This window comes from Papio anubis, chromosome 13, assembly GCF_008728515.1.
Source record: "Papio anubis isolate 15944 chromosome 13, Panubis1.0, whole genome shotgun sequence".
In the NCBI taxonomy this organism is placed as follows: Eukaryota; Metazoa; Chordata; class Mammalia; order Primates; family Cercopithecidae; genus Papio; species Papio anubis.
In genome coordinates this window covers 29,259,705-29,286,053 of record NC_044988.1, presented here as the reverse complement: position 1 = coordinate 29,286,053, position 26,349 = coordinate 29,259,705, and the positions used below count along the sequence as shown (strand labels likewise).

Genomic DNA, 26,349 nt, shown 5'->3' with positions numbered 1-26,349 from the left:
AGGAAATGAATAAAATATGGCTTCTTCACAAAGGAATACCATACAGCAGTTAAAAGAAATAACAGGATGGGCACGGTGGCTCACGCCTGTAATCCCAGCACTTTGGGAGGCCGAGGCAGGTGGATAACGAGATCAGGAGTTCAAGACCAGCCTGGCCAAGATGGTGTAACCCTGTCTCTACTAAAAATATAAGAATTAACTAAGTGCGGTGGCAGGCGCCTGTAGTCCCAGCTACTCGGGCGGCTGAGGCAGGAGAATCGTTTGAACCCAGGAGGCGGAGGTTGCAGTGAGCCGAGATCACACCACTGCACTCCAGCCTGGGTGATAGAGCGAGACTCTGTCTCAAAAAAAAAAAAAAAAAAAAAATAATAATAATAATAACAAACCTTTATATGAATCAATATTGATATTTCTAAAAATGCAAGCCATTAAAAAGGTTGCATTGGTAAAATTTGTGGAAATCTGGGTAAGTAGAAAGAAAAATGACTCATGACTTCATAGTAATACTCAAACAAAAAAAGAAAAAAGAAAAAAGAAAAACAAATCAATCTTTTGAGTGACAAAAACGAAGTATAATATAACAGCTAGAGCAGCAAACCTCAACCTTTTTGACAGCAGAGACCGGTTTAATGGAAGACAATTTTCCATGGACTGGGGTGGCAGCGGGGGATAGGGGATGGTTTTGGGATGACTCAAGCACATTCTATTTATTGTGTATTTTATTTCTATTCTTATTACATTGCAATCTATAATGAAATAATTATATAACTCATCATAATATAGAATCAGTAGGAGTCCTGAGCTTGTTTTCCTGCAACTAGAGGGCCCCATGTGAAGGTGATGGGAGACAGCCACAGATTATCAGGCATTAGATTCTCATAAGCAGTGCACAACCTAGATCCCTCACATATGCAGTTCACAATAGGGTTCGTGCTCCTGTGAGAATCTAATGTCGCTCCTGATCTGACAGGAGGAGGAGCTCAGGTGGTAATACAAGCAATGGGGAGCGGCTGTAAATGAAGCTTCACTCACCCGCTGCTCATGTTCTGCCGTGCAGTCTGGTTCCTCACAGGCCAAGGACCAGTAACGGTCTATGGCCCGGGGGTTGGGGACCCCTGACCTAGAGTGTGAAGTCATTTGTGTACATTTTAAATGAATATAAAGATAATGGCATTGACTGTTCACAGATGTGTGTGTGTGTGTAAGTGTGTGTAAAAGGAGAAAAAATAGGACACACATAATTTCCTGATGATAAAAGTTTAGGAGGTGAGGTAAAAGTCTGTGACTGGAGACTGGGGATAAAGAAGACTTCAACCGAATCGGTACCACTGTATTTCTTTTATATAAAAATACAGAAAACAGCAATGTTATTTCTGGATGGTGGGGAAGAGATGCTTTTTACAGACAGCATCATTTTCTGCATTAAGGGAAATATTCTCAAAATAAAGACTTGTATGAGCATTAATGCCTTTGGCAGATGTGTGCTGACAAGCACTTCTTCCAGACCACACAGAATAGGTCAGGTGCCACCATATGCAATTCAGAAACCAAGGCAGCCCAACCTGTTAGGCCTTTAGTGTCTAGCTCTGTACTCTCCAATATGGTAGACACATACAGCTACTTGACTTTAAATTAAAATTAATTAAAATTATTTTTTCAGTTCCTCCATTGCACTAGCCACATTTCAAATGTTGAACAGCCACATGTGATTAGTGGCTATTGTACTGGTGGCACACATATAGAACATTTCTGTTACTGCCATAAATTCTTTTGGAATGTGTGCCACTATTATGTTATTGCTGTAAATTCTATTGGAAATAGCTAATCTTTAGCTCTTTTGACAACTAGCACATTTTGGTCACATTGCTCTTTTTCTAGTATGTCCTTCTGCACAGAGGAAAACAAAGGTCATGACTAGCAGATTTTTTTTTTCTTTTTAATCTCTGGAAAACATATGTCCACTATAATCCTAAACTACAATTACATCTGAAGTAACACTTTCTTGTTAAAGAGAATTAGGTGGACTATGTTTAGAAAGAGATGTGGCAATCACCTATCATTACATAAATACCACATTTCATTTCCCTAAAACTTAGGAAGTAGGAAGACAGGTTGAAGGATGAGAAAACATTATTCAAATAAAACTCAGAATGTGAGTTCAATGGTTTTCCAAGAACCTGCTTTTCTTTTTCTTTTTCTTTTTTTTTTTCTTTTTTGAGACAGAGTCTGGTTCTGTCTCCCAGGCTGGAGTCCAGTGGTGCGATCTTGGCTCACTGCAACCTCTGCCTCCTGGGTTGAAGCTATTCTCCTGCCTCAGCCTCCCAAGTAGCTGGGATTATAGGCATGCACCACCATGCCCAGCTAATTTTTGTATATGTTGTAGAGACAGGGTTTTGCCATGTTGCCCAGGCTGGTCTCAAACTCCTGAGCTCAAGCATTCCTCCTGCCTTGGCCTCCCAAAGTGCTGGGATAATGGTGTGAGCCACTGCACCTGGCCTGAACCTGTGGCTCCTGGCCTGAACCTGTGTTTCTTACCTGTACACTGTATGAGGGACATATACTTCTCGTGTTGGAAATTCCAAAATCTCTTTGTGTGGGCGTGTCCGGTTTTCAGGAAAGGGTTTCACAGGCAGCATTTCAGGAGTCAGACAGCAATTGATGATCTCTGGAGCTGTAGAAATCTCCAGTCTGAGCAAGCCTAAAGAGAGAAAATAGGAATGTTCTAGTAAAGAAACTGCCATGTTATGAAGGAATCAAGAAGGATTGTTGCACTGTGTTTCTTTCATGAAAATAAGAACAAACTATAGTACTATAAAAAAGTTTTGGAGCTAATTTCCTACAGTTTGAAAAAAGTGTGCCATGATAACCTTTGAGATTTAGCTTCTATAAAATAAAATATAAAGCAAGAAATTGTAAAATGAGAAGGAATGGATTAGAGGATTTTTAAAGTTCTTTCCTGAATTACCACAGTATAATTTTATATAGTTAAGTAACTTCCCTGCATTGCTAGCAGTAAAAATTGGGAGTTTTAAAACTGGCTTCCAGCTGGATGCGGTGGCTCACGCCTGTAATCCCAGCGCTTTGGGAGGCCGAGGCAGGTGGATCACAAGATCAAGAGATTGAGACCATCCTGGCCAACAGGGTGAACCCTCGTCTCTACTAAAAATACAAAAAATTAACCAGGCGTGGTGGTGGGCCCCTGTAGTACCAGCTACTCGGGAGGCTGAGGCAAGAGAATCACTTGAACCCAGGCGGCAGAGGTTGGAGTGAGCTGAGACTGTGCCATTGTACTGCAGCCTGGTGACAGAGTGAGACTCCACCTCAAACAAAAACAAAAACAAAAACAAAAAAAACCAAACTGGCTTCCGTGGGCCTGAGGATGCTACAGAAGTACCTCCAGGGCTGCTGAGTGAGGATAAGGAAGGTGACTTTGCCTTCTACCAAAGCATCTCACATTCACTTTTTTAATACTAAGTATAATATTTTATTTGATTAAAGGGGCTCCTCTGTTTAAACAATGATCTCATCATCTGAGAAACCAGATCTAAAGCACAAGGTTTACGAAATCAATCCTTTAAGAAAATTAAAAAACATTAATAGGTTTGCCAAAAACAGAACAATTCAGATTCTTTTTTTTTTTTGAGATGGAGTCTTGCTCTGTCGCCCGGGCTGTAGTGCAGTGGCTGGATCTCAGCTCACTGCAAGCTCCGCCTCCCGGGTTCACGCCATTCTCCTGTCTCAGCCTCCCGAGTGGCTGGGACTACAGGCACCTGCCACCACGCCCGGCTAGTTTTTTGTAATTTTTAGTAGTTCGCCGTGTTCGCCAGGATAGTCTCGATCTCCTGACCTCATGATCCGCCTGTCTCGGCCTCCCAAAGTGCTGGGATTACAAGCTTGAGCCACCGCGCCTGGCCACAATTCAGATTCTTAACCCCTAACACAAAATCTCACATTTCACTTGGCAAACATGATTATTATTATTATTTTTTTGAGACGGAATCTCCCTCTGTTGCCCAGGCTGGAGTGCAGTGGCGCGATCTCGGCTCACTGCAAGCTCCGCCTCCTGGGTTCATGCCATTCTCCTACCTCAGCCTCCCGAGTAGCTGGGACTACAGGTGCCTGCCACCACGCCCGGCTAACGTTTTGTATTTTTAGTAGAGATGCGGTTTCACCGAGTTAGCCAGGATGTTTTTGATCTCCCGACCTCGTGATCTGCCTGCCTCAGCCTCCCAAAGTGCTGGGATTACAGGCGTGAGCCACCGCCCACGGCTGTAAACATGATTTTATAAATTCTGGCATTAGACAAAGAATGTGTCTAATGATAAGCGGTTGGGGACAGCTAAAGAGGATAAAGATGTCATTCACACCTGGAATTGACTTGACTCGTCTCTGTAAGGACGAAGATCTTTTGTAGTCAGCTAAAAACTTGAATAAGTCTTCATCACTAAGGCGATCTCCTTCCTGCCAAGAGAAAAGTCAGAGTTAGTGTACATGCACCTTTGACTCTTGGGTTGGGGACCAACGATTTCTGGGAAGATTTTTACCTTTAAGTTTTATTCTCACAAGTCTTTCATAGAAATTAGGATTATAGGCAGCTCTGAAATCACTGAGTTCTACTTCTCGTTAAATCCTTCTCAATCACTGATGACTCACCGTGCCTTGGCCTCGCATTAGTCCTTCTGGGATGGGGCTTCTGCTGCACTCTAAGGAAGCCTGTCTGACCATTAGAAAATCAGGCCAAAAGCTTCCCTGCCTATAACTCTCACCCTCTGATACCAGTGTTACCCCCTGGAACAATACAGAATAAGTTTACTTTCCTCTTCAAATGTTTGAAGGTGGAGAAAGCATCTTCCCATCTCATTTTCTTCACATTTGTCTTGAACAGGAAGGTGAAATATAAATGCTGCCCACCCCCACATATGCCCAAGACGGGTCAGGAACTCTGCCAAGGGACACATATGCATGATCTCCAATCCTTACAATGACCCAGTAAGGTAATTAGGTAGATATGTCTTATTCCCAATGAGACCATTCAGACTTGCTTAAGTACCTTGTCCTCCAAGGTCATAAGATTGGTGTATGCTGAATAGAAACCTTTTCAGACCCTTACAATTTCTATTATGTGGCACGGTGCACAGGCTCCCTCAGCATCTCTTTTGCATTTCAGTTTGTTAATGTAACCCCTTTAAATGCTCCATGAAGAGTGTAGCTATGGAAAACTTTCCAAAACAGAGTCAGACCAAGTGAGTTTATTTTAAGTGTGGCAAAATATAACTAACATAAAATTACCATCTTACCTTTTTTTTTTTTTTCCTGAGATGGAGCCTCACTCTGTCACTCAGGCTGGAGTGCAGTAGTGCAATCTCAGCTCACTGCAACCTCCACCTCCCAGGTTCAAACAATTCTCCAGCCTCAGCCTTCCAAGTAGCTGGGATTACAGGCATGCACCACCACACCTGGCTAATTTTTTGTGTTTTTAGTAGAGACGGGGTTTCACCATGTTGGTCAGGCTGGTCTTGAACTCCTGACCTCAAGTAATCCACCTGCCTCGGCCTCCCAGTACTCGGATTACAGGTGAGAGCCACTGCGCCCGGCCCATCTTATCTATTTCTAAGTGCACAATTCAGTAGTGTTAAGCAATTTCGCATTGTTGTGCAACCAACCTCCAGAACGCTTTTCTCTTGCAAAAAAAAAAAAAAAAATCTGAAACTCTGTACCCTTTAACCAGCGATTCCCCATCCCCTCTATCCCTAGACCCTGGCAACCATCATTCTACTTTCTGTCTCTATACATTTGACAAGTCTAGGAAGTTTTAACTCTTTTTAATAGTCTTGATGTTTACTGAGCTAACGAAGAGTACCATCTGGAACGGTCACATTCTCTGAGCAAGCAGGGAGCCCTGCAAACGTGCACAGCAAGCAGTAGTGAAAGTGGCAGCTTGCACATGAATAGCCAGGCCAAGAAACCCTGAGATCCACCGGGAAGGAGATGTCCCAGCCAGACTGTTGTCATAGCTTAATGAATGGATTGGCCAAGATAGTTCAAATAGGATGATAGTTTGCATCACGAGGAACAAAACCTAATCCTTCTCTCAGTTAAAATAGCTGACATTCATTGAGCACTTACTGTATTCCAGGCACTCCAAAAAGAGCTTGACAGGTCTCATGTCACCTGACCTTCCTACAAGCCACATGAAGTTAAGTACTATTGCTCCCGTTTTCTGGCTAATGAAATTGAGGCTTCATGAATGCTGTGGTTTGAATGTCCCCTTCAAAACTCATGGTGAAGCTTGGTCCCCGTGGTGGCAGTGCTGGGAAGTGGGGCCTTTAAGACGTGATTGAATCATGAGGACTCTGCCCTCACGATGGATTAATCCATTCACAGATTAATGGATTAATCTGTGTCATGGGAGGGGAACTGGTGGCTTTACAAGAGGAAGAGAGACCTGAACTAGCATGCTCAGCCGCTCGCCACACTCTACCTCAGGACTCTGCAGAGAGGCCCCGCCAGCAAGAAAGCCCTCACCAAGTGTGGGCCCTCAACTTTGGATTTTTTCAGCCTTCATAACTGTAAAAAACAAATTCCTTTTCTTTTTAAATTACGCAGTTTCAGATACTCTATTATAAGCAGCAGAAAATGAACTAAGACAGTGAGGTTAACTAATTTGCTCTCTTAATCACTACATGTCCTCCTCCTGTGGGTTCCAGTGCCCATGCCAGTATGGGGAAAAATTCAGACACACTGTAATGTAAAGAGATACCTGCTTGAAAAAGCTGCTAACGCTCAGGGTGGAGGTTTTGAAGTTGGATCCAACCCCATTTTCCTCTAAGGAGAGGGCTCTTTCAGAAAGCCTTCTAGATTGGGCCAATGTCCTCCGTTCACCTACTGAGCTTCTTCCTTTAAGAAAAACAATTGTCATTCCAAAGTATGCCTTTCTGTTCAAATACACAGCAGTTATTAACTCTACAGTATATATGTTTAAAGTCACCGATCAGGAACACTGAATATGGCCATCCTTGTTTTGAATGAAAATGTCCTTCCATTGGCCCCTACCTTTCTTAGTCCTCCTGTTGATGTTCTTAATCCTCCTCCGACCAGAGGAGAGAGGCCAGGAGCAGCCATGGGCCCCTCTCACATGGAAATTAGGGTAGACCAGATGCCACCCGGCAAGAGTCCAGAGCTATAGCCAGAACAAGGTCTCCTGATAAGCTTTATTTAGTCAGCCCACTGTTTGCTTTTCTTTTATTTCTATATTTGCATTCCACTGGGAGAGGCATGTACTCAAATGCCCCCAAAGGCATTTGGGATTGTGACCCAAACATGCAGGGGTCAGCCTGCGGACATTCTGAATCCCAGCGTTCCTCTGCTCTCATTATGTGGACCAGGCAGCAAGACTGAGTTTCTGCCTTGGGTGATCTGCCCAATGGGAATTAGAACCCCAAATCACACTCAGACTTGGGCTGGGAGCCTGATAGTTTACCCAGTTGTTTCTTATCCCTTTTTGAGATTTGGGTGGAGATCTTGTTGCTTTTATATTGCAAAAACTCATGGGTTCTGTTGTAAATAATCAAATCGCTTAGAACTAGAATAGTTCCAACTCCTGTCTTTGAATATCTTCTTATCCTTAATTCTTACCATGATGCTGAATTAGAATTTCTTGCTGCCTCTACCCACCTAAACTTGCCATCCTGCCTCAATATAATAGACGACATCTTTGCATCTTCTGGTTGCTCCTTAAGAATCAGTCTCTGTTGTAAGGTTATCCTTGACCTAGAGATGACTGAGGCCTCAGCATGCCCTATACCTGAATTACTTAGCTTGTGGTGCCCTCTAAGCTGTATACATAACTCTTATCAATAAGTTACTTGGGTCTACATAGATGACATTAAAGAAAGCTGTGGCAGGAAGATCAGGATGTGGTAACAGTGAGGTTTGTTATTGACGAACCAGAAATAACCCAGGAGTTCTGACTGGTGATTATGTACCAGTAACTCCAAAATAGCAGCAGCAATCACAAAATGTCCTTTCCTCCACTTCCCTGCTCAAGGTAGCATTTCAGAAGTGGCTTAAGTCTTAGCTTAAGGAATGCATGAAAAAATGTGAACACAGACTTATATATTTGGTGGATACAAAAGCATTTAGGGAAACAGAAATCCCACCACAGGTGATGTGGGCAGGTCCACTTGAAAACTTGCAACCCTTTTGAAAATTTCCACACCCAAGCAGTGTAGGAATGAATGATTCAGATCAAGGGTGAGATGATGAAAAAGAAATATGCTAAATAAACTAACAGTAAATAGATATTCTTTGGATGCCCATTTTTTCATTGCACTTGGCAAAGTAAACTTTAAAGAACTAGAAATTTTGCTGGGAAACTTGAGTTTTTTTCTTTTTTCTTTTCTTCTTCTTCTTTTTTTTTTTGAGACAGAGGCACGCTCTGTCACCCAGGCTGGAGTGCAGAGGCCTGATCTTGGCTCACTGCAACCTCACCTCCCTGGTTCAAGCCTCTGCCTCCCAAGTAGCTGGGATTACAGATGTGCACCACCATACCCAGCAAACTTTTCTTATTTTTAGTAGAGACAGTTTCACCATGTTGGCCAGGCTGGTTTCGAACTCCTGGCTTCAAGTGATCCACCCACCTCGGCCTCCCAAAGTGCTGAGAATATAGGCGTAAGCCACCACGCCCTGTCGAGTTTTGCTTTTTGAAGGCTTTGTAACAGAGGCTTTTTTATTTTGGGTTTAGGAATCGACCACGGTGTCTCTGCTTAACACACTACAGATGGTTACTACATTTTCTTGTTAAAGTTTTACTTTAGAGAGGGGGTGGCTACCAAAAATTAACTTATTTAAGTGTCATACTATCTAGAAAATCTTACTATAAGAGTATACTTAATCTTTACCAATGTTCATGATGATTTCTTTTGGAGATCACTGTCCAAATATATGTAATCCAGTCATAATAGTGTTTCATTCTGTTTATCTCCTTCTTCCTCTCCATTCCCCACACCTCACTGTGCCCCCAGCCCCCAACTAGTAAGCTGTGGACCTGAGCAGTGGCACACTGGGGAGCCCTCCCTTTCCCACTGCAGGTGAAAATCTTACCAACCACAGAGTCCACATCAGTTACCTCCCTCTCAAGGGTGGAGACATTGAAGAAGCTCGATAAGCTTATGGGTGCCCAGGCAAAGGGCATCCGGTATTTCCCCAAACGCTGGCAGAAGGATTCAGCTTGGAGTTTTAGTTTTTCAATCTTTTCTTTACTCTGGAGGCAAATGGAAAGAAACAAGCTGAAACAAGCATCAGCACCAAGTCAACTGCCTCCGACCTGAATATGACAGCCATCTCTAAAATCCAAATCCTACTGATTAAAAAGAGTAAATACATATCTTCCCACTAAAAAATGAAAAGAGTGAATAGGCAGAAAAATGACGCACTCGGGCCAGAAGTCTAGCTGATAAGGAAATAAAGATTAAAAAACGAGGAGTTTCCAAAAAGGCTACATTTAATTAGTAAAATACACTTTTAGCTAACAAAAACAAAAAGGGACTCATTACACCAGATTACCAATTCTTTTGGTGGCTGGCTATGTGACTTGGATTTGCATAAGACAATCTTGAAATCAAGTTTAGTTTATCATCTACCAAGCTCCCAAGTGAACCTGTTTCTCCAAAAGTTGCCTTGGAAAACTCCAAAAAGTTCTAAACAGTTTCCTAACAACTCCTTAGGAAGTTTACAACACTTCCACGGTGTTCTTTCTGAGTTCAGAATAAAAGATTTTTAAAAAATGCCTTGAGCTCAATATATCTTACCTGACATTTATGAGTCTGTGGAGTACCATACTAATAAGGTAAGTCTTATTCTAGAAAGGCCTTTTTTTTTTTTTTTTTTGATACGGAGTCTTACTCTGCTGCCCAGGCTGGAGTGCAGTGGCACCATCTCGGCTCACTGCAACCTCTGCCTCCCGGGTTCAAGGGATTATCCTGCCTCAGCCTCCTGAGTAGCTGGGAATACAGGCGTGTGCCACCATGCCCGGCTAATTTTTTGTAGTTTTAATAGAGACGGGGTTTCACCATGTTAGCCAGGATGGTCTCAATCTTCTGACCTCATCATCTGTGTGCCTTGGCCTCCCAAAGTGCTAGGATTACAGGTGTGAGCCACCATGCCCAGCCAAGGCCATGTTTTAAAAATCACACTGGGAATCTTTGCAATTGCTGCTAAGAAAAGATATCCTTTCCATAGGCTCAACACCTATGCTGTGCTAATGAATATATAACGCATGGTAGTGACAGCCAATTCCCAGTTATTTGCATACCTGAAAGGGCAGTGGCCCGTGCTGTGGAGGAAGGCCAGGAGAGCTCTGGCACTGTTTAGTTTTGGGGTCTCCGTGGGCCTCCCAACCAGCCGAGTCAGAGCCTCAGAATGAAGACAACAGGGGGTGGCCTTACCCCAAACAAATTATATGATCAGACCTTGATATATGCCAACATTAGAAAATTCAAGGATTTATTTCTCTAAAAAAATCATCATTAGGCTGGGCATGGTGACTCACACCTGTAATCCCAACACTTTGGGAGGCTGAGGCAGGACAATCACTTGAGGCCAGAAGTATGAGACCAGCCTGGGCCACACAGTGAGACCCCATATCTACAAAAAATAAAAAACTAGCCAAGCATGGTGGCATGCGCCTGTAGTACCAGTTGCTCAAGAGGCTGAAGGGGGAGGATCACTGGAGCCCAGGAATTCAAGGTTGTAGGGAGCCGTGATTGCACTATAGCACTCCAGCCTGAGAGATAAAGGAAGACACTGCCTCAAAAAAAAAAAAAAAAAAAAAAAAAAAGTCAGTGACCAGTTTCCTTTTCCTCTTTTATTGAATTACATTGTAATAGTGTCTTATATAGGGACACATTAGGGACTAAAGCCCATTAACTATTTTGTGTAACACTTCTGAAAATATCAGCTTCTTCTAAGATGTCTCCATTTAACAATACTCAAATTACCATACCTTTCCACCATCACTTTCTTTGATAACCAGGTAGGGCTCTGCACAGTCTCCAATCTCTCCCTGCTGCAGGACTTTTTCAATCTACCAATAAAAATAATATTAAAATAAGGCACATAAATTACATCCATATAAAGGAATCTATGCAACCATCAAAATTACATTTTATGACAATATTTGATGACATAGGAGGATATCTGTGATACATGTTTTTTGATTAAAAAGTTTATATAAAGAATAGCATACGAATTTTTAAATTTTTAAAGAATTTTTAAATTTTATTTAAAAATTATAAAGGCATATTAAAAGGGTGACAGTAGATACACAGCAAATGCAGCAAGTGTTAATAGTAGTTATCTTTGTATGGTGGGATTATGTGTGATTTTTATTTTCTTCCCATTGCTTATGTGTATTTTCTATTTTAAACAATAAACATGCATTATGTATATAATAAAAAAGGCAATAAAAGTTATTTTATAAAACAAAACCCAGGAGACATATGTAAGAAGTGGAAAGCTCATTTTCTTTATTATTGCTTACAATGTAAAAAAGAGATATAGTCTCTGTGAAAGTGGGATTTTGGACTAAAACCTTCCACGAAATGAATGCCTGAACTGAATAAATTATCCGTAACTGTTGCCTTTGTAATTCCTATTAGGGCTAATTCTCTGGATTTAACAGACTTGGAAAGAAACTCAAAAGCATTGGGATGTGCAGCTTCTCGGTTTGCTAACTGGTTGGTAATAGGAATGAATGCTGGTAATAAGAATGAATGAAGTGTCTTCTGTCTTGCTTCAGGTAAAGTGACTGGCTGGCCAGTTGTCATAAATTTGGGCACCATATTTAAAAGAAAGACAAGGAGAAATTTGAAATATCCTAACTCTCTGCTCAAAGAAAATTTAACTTAGATGTTGAAGAATAAAACAGTGGATTTAGTCCTAACAGTTGAGATGATCCTTGAAGAAGGAATTTGGGTCAACATAGTCCAAAAGGGACACATACTTAATAGGTGCTGTGAGTTAGGCACAAAGTATTTAACAATCCCCATGATAAAGGGGTATTTATGGGGTTTCAAAGGAAGCAGCATGAGGCTACTCAATGAATATCTGCTTCAGGGAGGACTCCAAGCAGGAAGTCTCTCTTCTCATAAAAGAAATTCAAAACCCCCTCCCATTGCCACAGCATGAAGAGAAGGCGAATCCCACTGAGAGATGCACCACACTGAAAACACAGGCACATAACACTTGAGCTAGAAACTGACCAGTATTCCTGGTAATCAGTAATCATTTACTCATTATTGAGTACCTTCTATATGGTAGCAGCTGGGGAGATAAGGTGGCGATAAACACTGCCCCTGTTCTCCTGAAGCTCATAGTCAGGAGCTTGTAGAACAAATTGGAAGGAAGCTAATTTTTCCATGAAGTGAATGGATTAAAAATGTGGTCTTTAGAATAAATTCTGAACAGAGATTAAGAACTTCTTAATTAGGACCCTGAAGCAAGGAAGGGGAAGGCCACAGCTTCATGCACTAGTAGTGTGTATCATGGAAGATACAGGAAGCAGGAGAAGTCAGATTTGACCAGACCAGCAGATACTACTGCCCTGGCTGCAGTGGGCCAGGAGAACTCCAGGTACTTCATGAGAAGGAGCTGCAGGCTGACATGAAAACCTATTGTTTGGTCCTTCATGATTTATGCAAAGGTGTGTAATGAAATGCATGACTCCTCATAACCATGGAAAGTAGGACAAAGAAGCCTATCAGATTAACCTAAAACTTTTCTTAAGGGAAGAGACTACTTTCTGCTCTATTCAGAAGAGGTAGCATTAACACTTGGCATACCTATTTTTTTTTCATATTTAATAGCCATTTATTGTTTACCTAATTATGGTATGTCAGGAACAGGGTAGGTGTTTTTACATACATTATTTCAATTTTCTTCAAAACCACTCAGGCACAGGGATCACTGTCCAACTAGACTGAGAGACCAGACTTGCTGAGTTTGCTACAGCAAATGTAGCAAAATAGGAATTTGAACCCATTTCTTCGAATGCCAAGTCGTTTTTTAACTGGGTTGTAAACTCTTTGAGATGGGAAATTTACCATTTGAAAGACTTCTAAGGTGCTAGGCTCTCTGCTTTGTGTTTTCTCCAACTATGTGGCTCTCACATAAGGACAGGCACATGGCAACTTATTAAATATTTAAATTGGGCACGGCATACCTATTTTTAAACAACTTTTGAAAAGTTTCCAATTCACTCCCATTTTCACTCTTCTTTCCTTGATTGTAAAACAAACCCTTTTTTAAAAAAAATTTCACAAAATCTTGAATTAAACCTTTAAGCAGAAATAATCCATTAAAGTCATATTATACGCAACGCCTGAACGAGATGACGCTGCCTAAAATACAGCAAAGACCCTAATGTTCAGCCTGGGAATATAAACAAAAAAAGAAAGAAGCCCCTCTTATCAAATAATGTCCGCCTGAATGTGCTAAATAGTTTAACACCATTTACTATATATTTAAAGGGAAAGAAGCAACAATGATGGCATTACGATAAAGAAAAGCAAAGAGACAGCCATCCAGGGGCTGACTTGTTGAGTAGATTTCAGTTTCTTCAATCTATCCAAACACTTTAGTATGTCTGTTATGCCAAATGAACACATTTATACGTTTGAAAATTTTGGAACATATGTAGTAAGTGATAGTAACCCATGGGTAACCACTGTTACTTGGCAGAATATGATGGATTAATCAAGAGAAAGTCATCCACTGGGAAGTAGAGTTTGAGATAAAATTTGGCTCTACAGAACTAGCGTTGGCTTCTTCCGTTTCCTAGGCTGACAGAGAATTGTGAACTTACCTACAGGGCTACCACAGTGGGCTTTAATTTTCCTGTATGTCTAAGTAATATTGCAATGAAAAAGAGACACATTAAAGTTTGACAACAATAGAACTGTCTTTTCAGCAATATAATTTTAACTATACTTTCTATAAGCTTAAATATGTTCCCTCAAGCTACAGTAACCTCTCATAATCTTTGTTATATGGTGTTAAAGAAGCTAGAATGAAAAGACATTTGCCATCTGTTAAGTGACCTCCAAGCTACCTGAATTATTTGGAATCCATGAGATCATGGGGCAATCACTGAGACTACAGACATAAAACACTGTACTAACGAGACAATGTTCCAAACGTAGGAGGCTGGGTGTACATGAAATCAGACACCTGAATTTGTTGTTTTGTTTTTACAATGTTTTTACAGCCAGGCGCAGTGGCTCACACCTGTAATCCCAACACTTTGGGAGGCCAAATGCGGGCGAATCACCTGAGGTCAAGAGTTCGAGATCAGCCTGGCCAACATGGTGAAATCCCGTCTCTACTAAAAATACAAAAGTTAGCCTGGTATGGGGTGGTGGGCGCCTGTAATCCCAGCTACTCGGGAGGCTGAGGCAGGAGAATCGTTTGAACCCAGGAGGTGGAGGTTGCAGTGAGCCGACGTGGTGACACTGCACTCCAGCCTGGGTGACAAGAGTGAAACTCCGCTCACAAAAAAAAAAAAAAAAAAAGAGTCAATAAGACCAATTATCTGGCCTAAGGTAGGTAAAATACCTGATGCTTTTTAACTTCTAACCAGTCATTTTGGTGTACAAGAAAGGATCTGGTTTTCTTATAACAGCAAACAGTATAGTCTAGAATGAAAGGCTCTTCTACTTACAATTGCCTCATAGATTTCAACTCTCATTAGAGACAGTCTGTGACATGGTAAGAAGAAAAAAAAAAAAAAAAGGGGAGGGTGAAACTTGAAAACCACAGCCCACACTTCAAATTGTAAGAGCCTAGACTTGGGAACACTTAACTATGCATCTCCAGCGCAACATGAACATTGTTAGGAAACTCTAGCCCAGAGATTTTGTTCCTTTCTCCACAGCAGCTTCTCTGCACCAAGTCACCGAGGGAACTCTCCTTAGTTAGGAGAAGGGTGCCCAAGATGTGCCAAGCTTTATTCTGTAGTCATGACTATCCACTGAGGTCACTTCACAGGTGAGGAAACTCAGATCTGTCCCTGAAAGACCAGGAAATTGCCAATGCCATTTAATTACTAGGTTGTAAAGCCAGGACTCAAACCTAGGTCAGTATGACTCCAAAACCTAGTCTTTCCAGTATCTGAAACAGTTGACTTGGAAGGGAAAAGGGGTAAATTGAGGAGGAAACAAAGCGAATCTCAGAGGATATGTGGACACATTCTGAGGTTTCGTGCACCCCAAACATGTGCTGAGAACAACGCAGCAATGAAAACATCAGATTGGGCAAATCAGATCGTGCTGAACTACCTTGACTACCAGGTAGATGTCTGAGGACGGGTAGGTGACGGAGAAGACTGCAGATCTCGCCTGACTTGATGCGGCCACCGAAGGTGTGTGAGCTCGCAGAAATCCTTTGAACTGGTCAGAGTTCAGGTCACAGTGAAAATTTTCTGAGATCTGTAAATGAGCAGCAAAGTGAAATACAAATTAGATCTGTTGTATTCATGGTTTAAACACGTTAAAAGGAGTAAAAACACCACAGAGAAATTTTGCCGAAGGAGTAAGTGTAATAATCATAGACGTGGTTTAGGAAAGTGGCTGCTGGATAAATCTGATGAATGTTTTGTCACAATATCTAGGCATTTTGGAGCCATTTGAGAGATGTTCCTTGAAACATTTAAATGTTTATTAACCCACCAGTTTTTCCTGAGTATCACTGATGTGCTAGTTAACTTCACCACAGAAGAGCAGGACCTCTGCCCTCAATTAGTTCACAATTAAGAATGAAGGAAGGACCAGGTGTGGTGGTTCACACCTGTAATCCCAGCACTTTGGGAAACCAAGGCGGGCGTATTGCTTGAGCTCATGAATTCAAGACTGGCCTGAACAACATGGTGAAATCCTGCCTCTATAAAAAATACAAAAACTAGCCAGCATGGTGGCACATGCCTGTGGTCCCAGCTACTTCAGAGGCTGAGGTGGAAGGGTCGCTTGAACCTGGGAGGCAGAGGTTGCAGTAAGCCGAGATGGCCCCACTACATGCCAGCCTGGGCAACAGAGTGAGACCCTGACTCAAAAAAAAAAAAAAAAAAAAAAAGTGAGAGAAAATGCAAACATATAACTAACTACAGTAAAAGCAAACTACAAGTCACCACATGCACACAAAGAAGCATTGTGGAAGTTCCAGAGAGAGACAGGACATTTGCAGTTGGGTGACAAGGACAACTTTTCAGGGAAGCAGCACTGGAGATGGATGGGCCTTAGAAGATTCTGATAGGCAGTGGTGGGGGGTGACGATGCACCAGGGAGAGAGTACAGCACAGATAAATATCTCAGAGGCTTGAACGCTTGGGGGAAGCTTAGTTAACAGACAGTGGTCCAGCTTGACTCTGCATAGACTATGGTCAGAGAGAAGGCAGAGGAACGCCATGATGAAGAAAGCCTGGCATGCAAGCTGAAGAGTTTGTTCTTAACGTTGTAGGCAGTGAATGTTAGTGAAGATTCTGAGCAAGAACACGATGTGAGCAGTGCTCCTAGCTCTCTTAATGTCATATTACTTAAGAGCCACTATATGGTTGGGTTCTCCCCTTCATCACCAAGAGAGTTTTAGTGGGGAGCGGCTGCCCAGGCAGAGACTACATTTACCAGCCTCCTTTGCAATGAGGGGTGATCATGTGACTGAATTCTCTCCAATGAATTGTGAGCAGAAGCAATGTGTCAAACTTCCAGGCCTCCTCCATCCTTCTTTTCTCTTCTTCAGGGGCAGCAATGGCAGTGACAAGAGTGATTTGGGGAGGGCACATACTGAAGATGGAGGAGCCACTGCCAGCCTGCATTTCTGAATGGCTGCATGGAACAGAGGGCTCCCTCCTCCTGCCCTGGAAGGTTAAAGAAACAAAGACAGCAACTTCTTGCTTATAAGCCAGTGGTTTTCAAAATGTGGTCCCCTGACCAGTAGCTTCAGCATCACCAGGGGACTGTAAGAAATGCAGATTCTCAGGTCCAACCTGGACTTACTGAATCAGAAACTCTGTGGGTGGGGCCCAGCAATCTGTTTTAACAAGTCTGCCAGAGGATTCTGATGCATGCTCAAGTTTGAGAACTACTGCTTTAAACCACTGAGTTTGGGGTTCTGCTTGTTTTAGCAGTTAACCTATCCTAACTAACACAAATCTCAGTTATTATTAGTATTTATGCAGGAGATACCTGTTTCCTTAAATACAGAATGATTATGGGTAAAGAAGGGCAGAAGTGCCCATCCTACTCTGGATTTGCTATTGCTGTCCTCTTCCAGGAGTCACAAAATGACTAAACATTAAAAACACATGAGAGGTCTTGGTCACTGTTTTCATTAAAAGCATACTACAGTTGGTGAGGTCTGAACTCTGTGACAAATTGAGACCTCTACCATGTAAGATGCCCTTCAGCCATGATAAGCCAATTTCACAGTGCAAAGAACTCTCAAACTGAGGAAGCTTTACATGCACATCCAAGCTCGTTAAAAATGTATTTAAATGGGTTTGTTCTATACATAACCCCATGTACTGACTATTTCATTCTTTCTCTATTCCAACCAGGCCAGCACCTCCAGTAGCCTTTCCCTCAAAAATTCTTCAAAGATCATAAATTATGTTCTCAGACCACTGCTTGAAAAATTGCAAAGGCAACAGAACTGGACCCATCAAAGATCATTTGCTTTCAAATCTGATAGCTTCTTGCAGCAAAGAAGATTTAAGAACATACACCCAAAGAATCATAAACATTATATGTGCCTTAGGGATGGATTTTCCTTTGCTTTCTTACCTTTTTCCTTTCTTTAACATCGTAGAGGGCAATGCTGGCAAACAGAGGCTCAATTTCAATCTCAAACCTATCATAGAAAGAGAAGAAAATCTATGTGGCTTTAACTTACATAATTTTGAATTTTCTGACAAATGCTTGGCTATATAAACTGGTTAAAATGTGAGCAGTTTCCAGAACTATTTGGAAAACTCCAAGTATATGAGAATCACACTTGGATATTAATGGAAAATATGGGAGGTTTGTGAAAAATTCCTAATCATTTGAGATCATGGTGGACATTACAAAAGCGTGGTGGATATTTTTGGGATGTCTCCCAAAATTGCTTCTTGGCAGCGCTGCAAGAGAGAGTGGGCTGAATGGACCCTTAGTCTGATTCATCTTCTTATCGTTGTAACTACTGTGTTTTCAGAGGGTAGACTTCCTGTCTGAGGTAATGGACTTGTTCACATTTCACATTTTATTGCTAGGATAGTATCTGTTTCACAAGTGTAAAGATATGGAACCAACCTAATTGCCCATCAACTAATGAGTGGATAAAGAAAATGTGGCATATATACACTGTGGAATACTACTCAGTCATAGAAAGGAATGAAATAATGTCTTTTGCAGGAACTTGGATGGAGCTGGAGGCCATTATTCTAAGTGAAGTAACTCAGGAAGGGAAAACCAAATGCCGTGTGTTAGTGGGAGCTAAGCTACGAGTACGCCAAGGCAAACAGAGTGGTATAATGGACCTTGGAGACTCAGAAGGTGGATAGTAGAGGGGGATGAGGGATAAAAAACTACATACTGGGTACAATGTACACTACTTGGGTGATGGGTGCACTAAAATCTCAAACTTCACCACTATACAATTCATCCGTGTAACCAAAAATCACTTGTACCCTAAAGCCACTGAAATAAAAAGAAATTAAAGGATATTTTATTCAATTCTAAGGAATGGGGATTTCAGATAGCAGCAAAAGAAAAGTTCAATCGCTTTTCCTCAGAGTTGTAGTGGGACAGTCAGAAGAAGGCTGGGTTTCGATGGGGATGAATGTCTGGCCCTTCCTACCTCCATTACTGGGGAGTTGCTGAGTTGAGGTCAGGGAGGGGATTGAGCACAGCAGATAAACACTGAGGTGCCTGGACCCCAGGAGAACTAGAAAGAGGAGCCTCATATTGGCCCTAATTGCCAATTCCCCTTGAAATGGTGAATCCCAAAGCACAATCCTGGTACATTATCCGCCTTTAGTATCCTGGTGGACATCACAGGTGCACACGGAACACTGACGAATGTCTTCCAAGTTTCTCAGCTTCACGTCCCATAGCCTTGGATTACCTGCAGAGAGCCCCAGTCCACCATGACCTCAGACGTCATGTCAAAAAGCCATGTTTTGTCTCCAGGTACATGCGAGAGAATGTCTTCACCAATGGACAGCTTTGTCTCAAATAAGGACTTTTTAGAATAACATTTGGACAGAGTATGAGCACAGACGAAAGGGTTATTTGCTCAAATGGCACCTTTGGAAATGAGGCAATTTGGAATCATGGCAGACTCACAGGACACCCAGGCAGAGACCTGGACTCTGTTACTCTTCTACCACCTGCTAATTCTGCGATCCTAATCAGGTTACTTACCTTTCCAAATTCCATTTATTTTTCTGCAAAATAAGGAAAGGATGCTTGCCTTTCCATTTTCCAGGCTGCTGTGAGGATCCTGTATGATGATGTGTGTGAATGTATCTTAACAACAATGCAGAGTAACAGTGCTTTTCACAATAGCCAAAAGGTAGAAGAAACCCATGTGTCCATGAACAGATGCATATATGAGGCCAAAACAAAATGTGCTACACACATACAATGGAATATTATTTAGCCATAGAAAAGAAGGAGCTACTGATACATGCTACAATATAGATGAATGTGAGGACATTATGATAAGTAAAAGAAGCCAGTCACAAAAAAACAGTTACTTTATGATTCCCCTTATATGAGGCACCAAGAGTAGTAAAACTCATAGAGGCAGAAAGTAGAATGGTAGTTGCCAGGGGCTGGGGAGTAGGGAAGATAAGGAGTTATTGTTTAATGGGTACAGTTTCAGTTTGGGAAGAGAAAAATTCCTGGAGATGGATGGTGGTGATGTTTGCAGAACAATGTGAATGTACTCACCACTGAACTGTACCTTAAAAATGGTTAAGATGGTAGATTTTGGCCAGGTGTGGTGGCTCACACCTGTAATCCCAGCACTTTGGGAGGCCAAGGCAGGCAGATCATGAGGTCAGGAGTTCAAGACCAGCCTGGCCAACATGGTGAAACCCCGTCTCTACTAACATACAAAAATTAGCCAAGCAAGGTGGCAAGTGCCTGTAATCCCAGCTACTCAGGAGGCTGAGGCAGCAGACTCACTTGAACCTGGGAGGTGGAGGTTGCAGTGAGCCGAGATTGTGCCATTGCACTCCAGCCTGGGCAATAGAGTGAGACTCCATCTCAAATTAAAAAAAAAAAAAGGCGTTAGATTTTACGATATGTACATTTTACCACCCAAAAGCCCAGTGTTGAGGACTTCTATGATTATTCTATTATTAGGTAATTGCACATTAATTGGGGGCTTTCTTTTTTTTTTTTTTTTTGAGACAGAGTTTTGCTCTTGTTGCCCAGGGTAGAGGGCAATGGCATGATCTCGGCTCACTGCAACCTCCGCCTCCCGGGTTCAAGCAATTCTTCTGCCTCAGCCTCCCCAGTAGCTGGGACGACAGGCATGCGCCACCACGCCCGGCTAATTTTTGTATTTTTAGTAGAGATGGGGTCTCACATGTTGTCCAGGCTGGTCTCGAACTCCTGACCTCAGGTGACTCACCTGCCTCAGCCTCCCAAAGTACTGGGATTAAAGGTGTGAGCCACTGCACTAGGCCAATTGGGGGCTTTCCTGTGCCTAGGCTCACCAGCTGCTGCCTGGCATGGTCAACCTATAGTTAATTGTGTACTCCCTACTACACAAAGGGCCTGAATATTGCTGTGATATACTTAGGTTGGTACTGAGTGATAAGTCCTCTGTGGTTCAGAGAAAGAAAAAGAGAATTAACATTTATTAAAGACTTAAAATTGTGCTGTAATAAGTGCTTTCCACACATCAGCCTCTTTACCCAACTACAGTGTAATGCAGATATTATCTGCATTTAATACACCAGGACACCAAGGTTCCCAGGGATTAAGGAACTTGCCAAAGTCCTCAAAGTTAGGAATCGGCACGGTCAGGTTTTGTGCCCAGCCATCTCTGATCACAGAACCTGGGCTTTTTCTGTGAGTGTCTGTTCTTCAAGTGTAGTCCTCAGAAACTAGAATTTTGAAGCAAAAGAAGTTTGCCAGCATGCAGGTTTCTTGATCCCACCTGAGACCTACTCAACCAGAATCTCTTGAAGGAGACTGCTATGGGAGGTCCTCCAAAATCCACATTTAAAATAAACTCCCTGGGTAAATTTTCTGCACGTTAAAGTTTCACCATCAAGAAGACTCCTAAGAGCTGAGATTACTTTTCATAAGATGGTGTTAAATCTTAAAGTATTTCTCCACTTAAAATACAAAACAGAAGAATACTTTATTTTCATTCTTTTTTTTTTTTTTTTCTGTTACAAACACTTGAAGAATTGGCAGGAGCCAATTCTTTCTGTATCTTTGAGGGTTTCTATATTTCTGAAAAGCAATACAGAGACAGTTATAGATGTCCACAACTTTAAACAAATTCCTCAGCTGCTAAAACATGTAGTATTATGAATAGAATCCTACATATCAATGTAAATGGGAAAACATTTGCCATTAATATTACCCTTATATTTTTACTATTCATACTGTCACATTCTAGGCTTACCTATAAGAATTTGTTTCTTTCTTTCATCTAGTTTACTCTAAGTCGTTATTCCTAGGGCTGTCTTTTTGGTCCATCTCTTCTCTTTTTTAGTATGGATACTATTTAAAACACATGAGCAGGCCAAGAGCACTTGGCAAATATGTCAATTTGACTTAATTTCTTCTTTGGCAGTTGTGGGGACATCACTAGAAACTGTACTTGACAATTTTCATTAAGAGATATTCAAGTGACTCCTCTTTTTTTTAATTTTAGAGATAGGGTCTTACTCTGTCACTCAGGCTGGAATACAGTGGCATGATCATAGCTCACTGCAGCCTTGAACTCCTGGCCTCAAGCGATCCTCCCACCTCAGCCTCCCAATGTATCTAGGACTAAAAATTAACACATCTATTAATTTTTGGTAGAGGGGGGGTCTCGCTATATTGCCCAGGCTGGTCTCAAACTCCTGGCCTCAAGCGATCATCCCACTTTGGCCTCCCAAAGTGTTGGGATTACAGGTGTGAGTCACTGCAGTTGGCCTCCATTAAAAATTTTTTTAAAATCACACATATCTCTCTTAGTGGCTGTGTTTTCCCACCTGTGAGAACAGCTGCCTGTTATTCACTGGAGAGGTCTAGAACGCTTGGTGATGAGCACCATAGAGAATTCCTGCCATCTCAAATGACATAGTCACTGCATCTAAAAGTAGCCTGATGATGCATCCTGTGGGGGCAGGTGGGTCCCTCAGACAATAGCGAAGGCTTCCTAAACAATGCAGAGGGGAACAGCCACTTCCAGTCAGTCCTCCTGCTGACCAGACAACGAGGAAGCTCCCACTTCCAGGTTGGTTTGCAAGGGCTACAGCTTGCTTTTCTGTGCCCACTACTTGATACTCGGCTGGTTTATGGGCTGCTCATTTCTCCGTACAAAAGGCCCTGAAGCCCCTCTGGTAGAACTGGCCAGCGGGAGGAGACTATAGCATCAAGAGACCATCCATAGTTGTGCGAGCAGACTTGCTGGCTTGTATTCTGAGGCAGAAGCAGCTGGCAGAGGCTATGCGTTACAATCTTAGAAGTTTGTGGTAGGTAGGAACCTTGAGACCATAAGGTCTATCAACTTCATTTATAGGGAAGAACTCAAGATCCCAGGGAAGTTCCCAGGGTTGAAACCCAGCCTTACATCCAGAATCCAGATGCCTTCTCACTGCAAACCAGAGCTGCTGGAGGGACCCATGAAGTGACTTTGAGAGATGGATGACCTGTCTAATAGCATATAAATAAATGTTGCGCTTCTGTAGTTTTGCTTAGTTATATATGTACAACTTTTTAGTTTTCATCTGTGGATTCAAAGAGGAAGAACTAACTCTTGAAAATAGCAGTTTGCAGAGAGGAAGAGAGGCATGGAGGCACTCCGGGGGTACACAAGACAATCTATTGCAGTGCAAGAAGAAAATACTAGAATTGATTCAGATGTATCAAGTTCACTCTTTAAAATTTCTCAGTTATATGTTTTATAATGTAGATAATATGTTAATATGAAAGTACAAAATTAATACATGTCTATAGAGGATTTTTTTTTAACTATCAAAGTATACAATTGAAATGTTTGGATGCAACTGCTTTAAAGTAGATGTGGCAAATAATTGGCCTACAAGATGAAACCAGACTGTAGTCGTGTTTTAATTATATGGTGTTTCTAAAGGGAATGAGAAAATCTTTAGGGAGTCGGCATATTATGCAGAAAAATCTGGGTTTTCAGCTTCTCTTGAAAAAATAGAAAAGACAGTTGACAAAAATGGGCCTGTTTATTTGGATGGCAAGAGTTTGTTGCCAGTAGTGAGTGCCCCGTTAACATGGTTTACTACAGTCCCCACCACTCCCTATTGTCCCCTGGCACTAAGACTGAGTTTCAGTTGCATTTATCATTGTGTTTCAACAGTGGCATACTGGCAAATGTTTAACAAATAATCTCTGGGTGCTGAGGGTGGTGCAAATGTGTAGCATTGACTGATTTCTACATTGTAAACACTTTCACCATGGCCAAATTAAAATTACCAATGTGACTTCACTGAACACAGGGTTAGGAAGAGATGTGCACTGTCAGCTCTCATGAGTTAGTACAGTCACCTCCAGCACACCACTGATTTAAGTGTTATTTTTCTTAATGTAGGTCATTTCACTCAATTACCATACATGCCTACTTTAGTAGACATTTGTGTTTGCCTTCTCTATTGTGGAATAATGACTGCCAAAAGGTTGATAGAAAAAAAATCCAGGAATAGACTCAAATGGTGCCCTTTCTACTACTCCACAGCTGCCCACTGTTAAAAGTATTTTGGGCCGGGAGCGGTGGCTCACGCCTGTAATCCCAGCACGTTGGGAGGCCGATGCGGGCAGATCACGAGGTCAGGAGATCGACACCATCCTGGCTAACACGGTGAAATCCTGTCTCTACCAAAAATACAAAAAATTAGCCAGGCGTGGTGGGGGGCGCCTGTAGTCCCAGCTACCCGGGAGGCTGAGGCAGGAGAATGGCATGAACCTGGGAGGCGGAGCTTGCAGTGAGCCGAGATGGCGCCACTGCACTCCAGCCTGGGCGACAGGGCGAGACTCCGTGTCAAAAAATAAAATAAAATAAAATAAAATAAAATAAAATAAAAGTATTTTGGGAGCTCCTTTCTGATTTAAGCTCTGACAATAAAGACAACATCTGTATGTAAAAGGCAAGATACATCTCAAAGTAGTGGTAGTGTGTTTGTTGATACTTACTTCAAGGTCAGCAACTTGACCAATATTCTGTTGCCCAGGTGTTCCTTGGGACATTCTGGTACTGGACGTATTTCCACAGCATCCTCCTATTATTAATCACATCATAAGGAAATCATTAGTGAATTCCACGAGGAGTTCCAATTAGAGTTAACCCAGGGAAGGGAAGGCTACCCTCCACGGATCAAGTTAATTTAGGTTTGCTTTTTTTTCCTAACACTCTGCCTTTTATGAGAAAGTTTGTCTTCCAACCCCCAACCGCAAAGTCAGAATTTACAGCAAACAGTTTCTCCTTTTAGAAACCCAAGCATTTAAGACAAAGAGACTGAAGCAGGAAGGAAGGAAATGTGAACATGGATATGGCTTAGTAACATCCACCAGATGGCATTGCAAAATCTTATACCTATTGTTGATGTTTTTGTGTGGTTTTTGCCCACTCTTGTTACACATTTGGAATATTTATCCTGTCAAGGGCTTTACTAGTAAGTATGTGAGTTTCAGATTTGAAATCTGAGTCAGAATGGTTCACTTAAGGCTGTAAACCATCGATCCTATAATACAGACTCACTTTCTCAGTTCACTGTTTTCTTAAACAGATGATAGAGACTTGGGGTTGAATTGACAAGTTCTAGACAGGCTTATGCAGTTAGAGCTTGCTAAAGTGCTAGGTATATGAAATTTAGTAATGACAAATTAAGAGCTCTCTACCTGTTTATTTTGCCACACAGAAACTGAAGACTTAAAGAGAAATATCAAGTCCCTATTGTAACTTTAATATCTGCATCTGAACTATTGTTCTATGTTAATTATATTCATGTATGCAAAAATAAGCAATGCAAATCCTTGAAAACAGTAATTCCCACTCTTGCAGTATGCTTTCCAAACACTGATGAGTGCTCTGCCGATTGCAAGGGTCCAAAGAAAAGGGTCACATCTCACTGTCTTTTCCTGGGAGCCTTCCACTGAATACCCCACGGCAAGCCTAACATTCTTGCAAATAGCAGTAAAGTCACCTTCCTGGTAAATGTGTACTCACTTTGGTGGAATGATCAATGTGGTAAGCTCATCGTTACTCCAACTTCTCCCTGTGGTCCCCATTCCTTGTGGTTACGGTTGGCCATGTTGCTGGGTGGAATGGCTGAGTTTATTTCAGAGGAGAAATTGTTTTGATGCCTACTCGCTCAGGGCTATCTAGACCTTTTAGGATCATTGGAACAGGCATATCTAAAGGGATGATCTCCCTAACTGGAAAACAATCTGAAGGTAGAGACACTCATGGAATTCTAGGACTGCCTTTGGTCTAGATTCTAATTTTTGAAATCCTTTTAAAAAAGATTTTCATTTGGAAAATTTTAAACATACACAAAAGTTGAGAGAGTAATGCAATGAATCACCATTCACCCATCACCTAGCTTCGACAAGTTTAATTCATGGGCATTCTGGTTTCATCTATTTACCTACTTACTACCTTTCTAGCTCAATACTGGATTACTTAGAAGCAACTTCCCAGAGACCATATACATATATAAATATTTCAGTACATATCTTTAAAAGCTAAAGACTTTTAAAAACATATAGCAATCCCATTATTATGCCTAAAAATTAATAATAATTTCTTATTGCCACTAAATAATTTTTGTCAGTTTCAAATTTCCCTGTCTCAATTTGTTTTACTGTTGTTTTGTTAAATCAAGATCCAAACAAGGTCCCCATATGACATTTGGATGATGTATTTCCTAAGTCTCTTCTAAGCTATATGAATTTCTTCAGGCTTTATAGCTAACTGAAATGGGAGCTAATTCCCAAGCAAGCAGAAAGTGGAAATGTGAAACATTAATGGCTACCTCTTGTTTTCATCATCCTAAAGATATGTATAAATGAAGGGAATGAACGAGATAATGAGAGAGAAAGAGACGGTATGAGAGAGATT

General features: G+C 41.6%; 1 protein-coding gene across 1 annotated transcript in view; it reads right to left on the bottom strand.

Annotated features, from left to right (window-relative positions):
* The window catches only part of DOCK8 (dedicator of cytokinesis 8), a 239,907-nt gene that overhangs the window by 122,418 nt on the left and 91,140 nt on the right, over positions 1–26,349 (bottom strand). Inside the window, exons 7-14 of the mRNA XM_031654757.1 lie at positions 24,423–24,508; positions 17,829–17,895; positions 15,333–15,482; positions 11,003–11,083; positions 9,103–9,262; positions 6,761–6,897; positions 4,368–4,461; positions 2,536–2,698 (exon numbers count right to left, since the gene is read on the bottom strand). Of these exons, the coding sequence (XP_031510617.1) occupies positions 2,536–2,698; positions 4,368–4,461; positions 6,761–6,897; positions 9,103–9,262; positions 11,003–11,083; positions 15,333–15,482; positions 17,829–17,895; positions 24,423–24,508 (938 nt within the window). The remainder of the gene's footprint in view (positions 1–2,535; positions 2,699–4,367; positions 4,462–6,760; positions 6,898–9,102; positions 9,263–11,002; positions 11,084–15,332; positions 15,483–17,828; positions 17,896–24,422; positions 24,509–26,349) is intronic.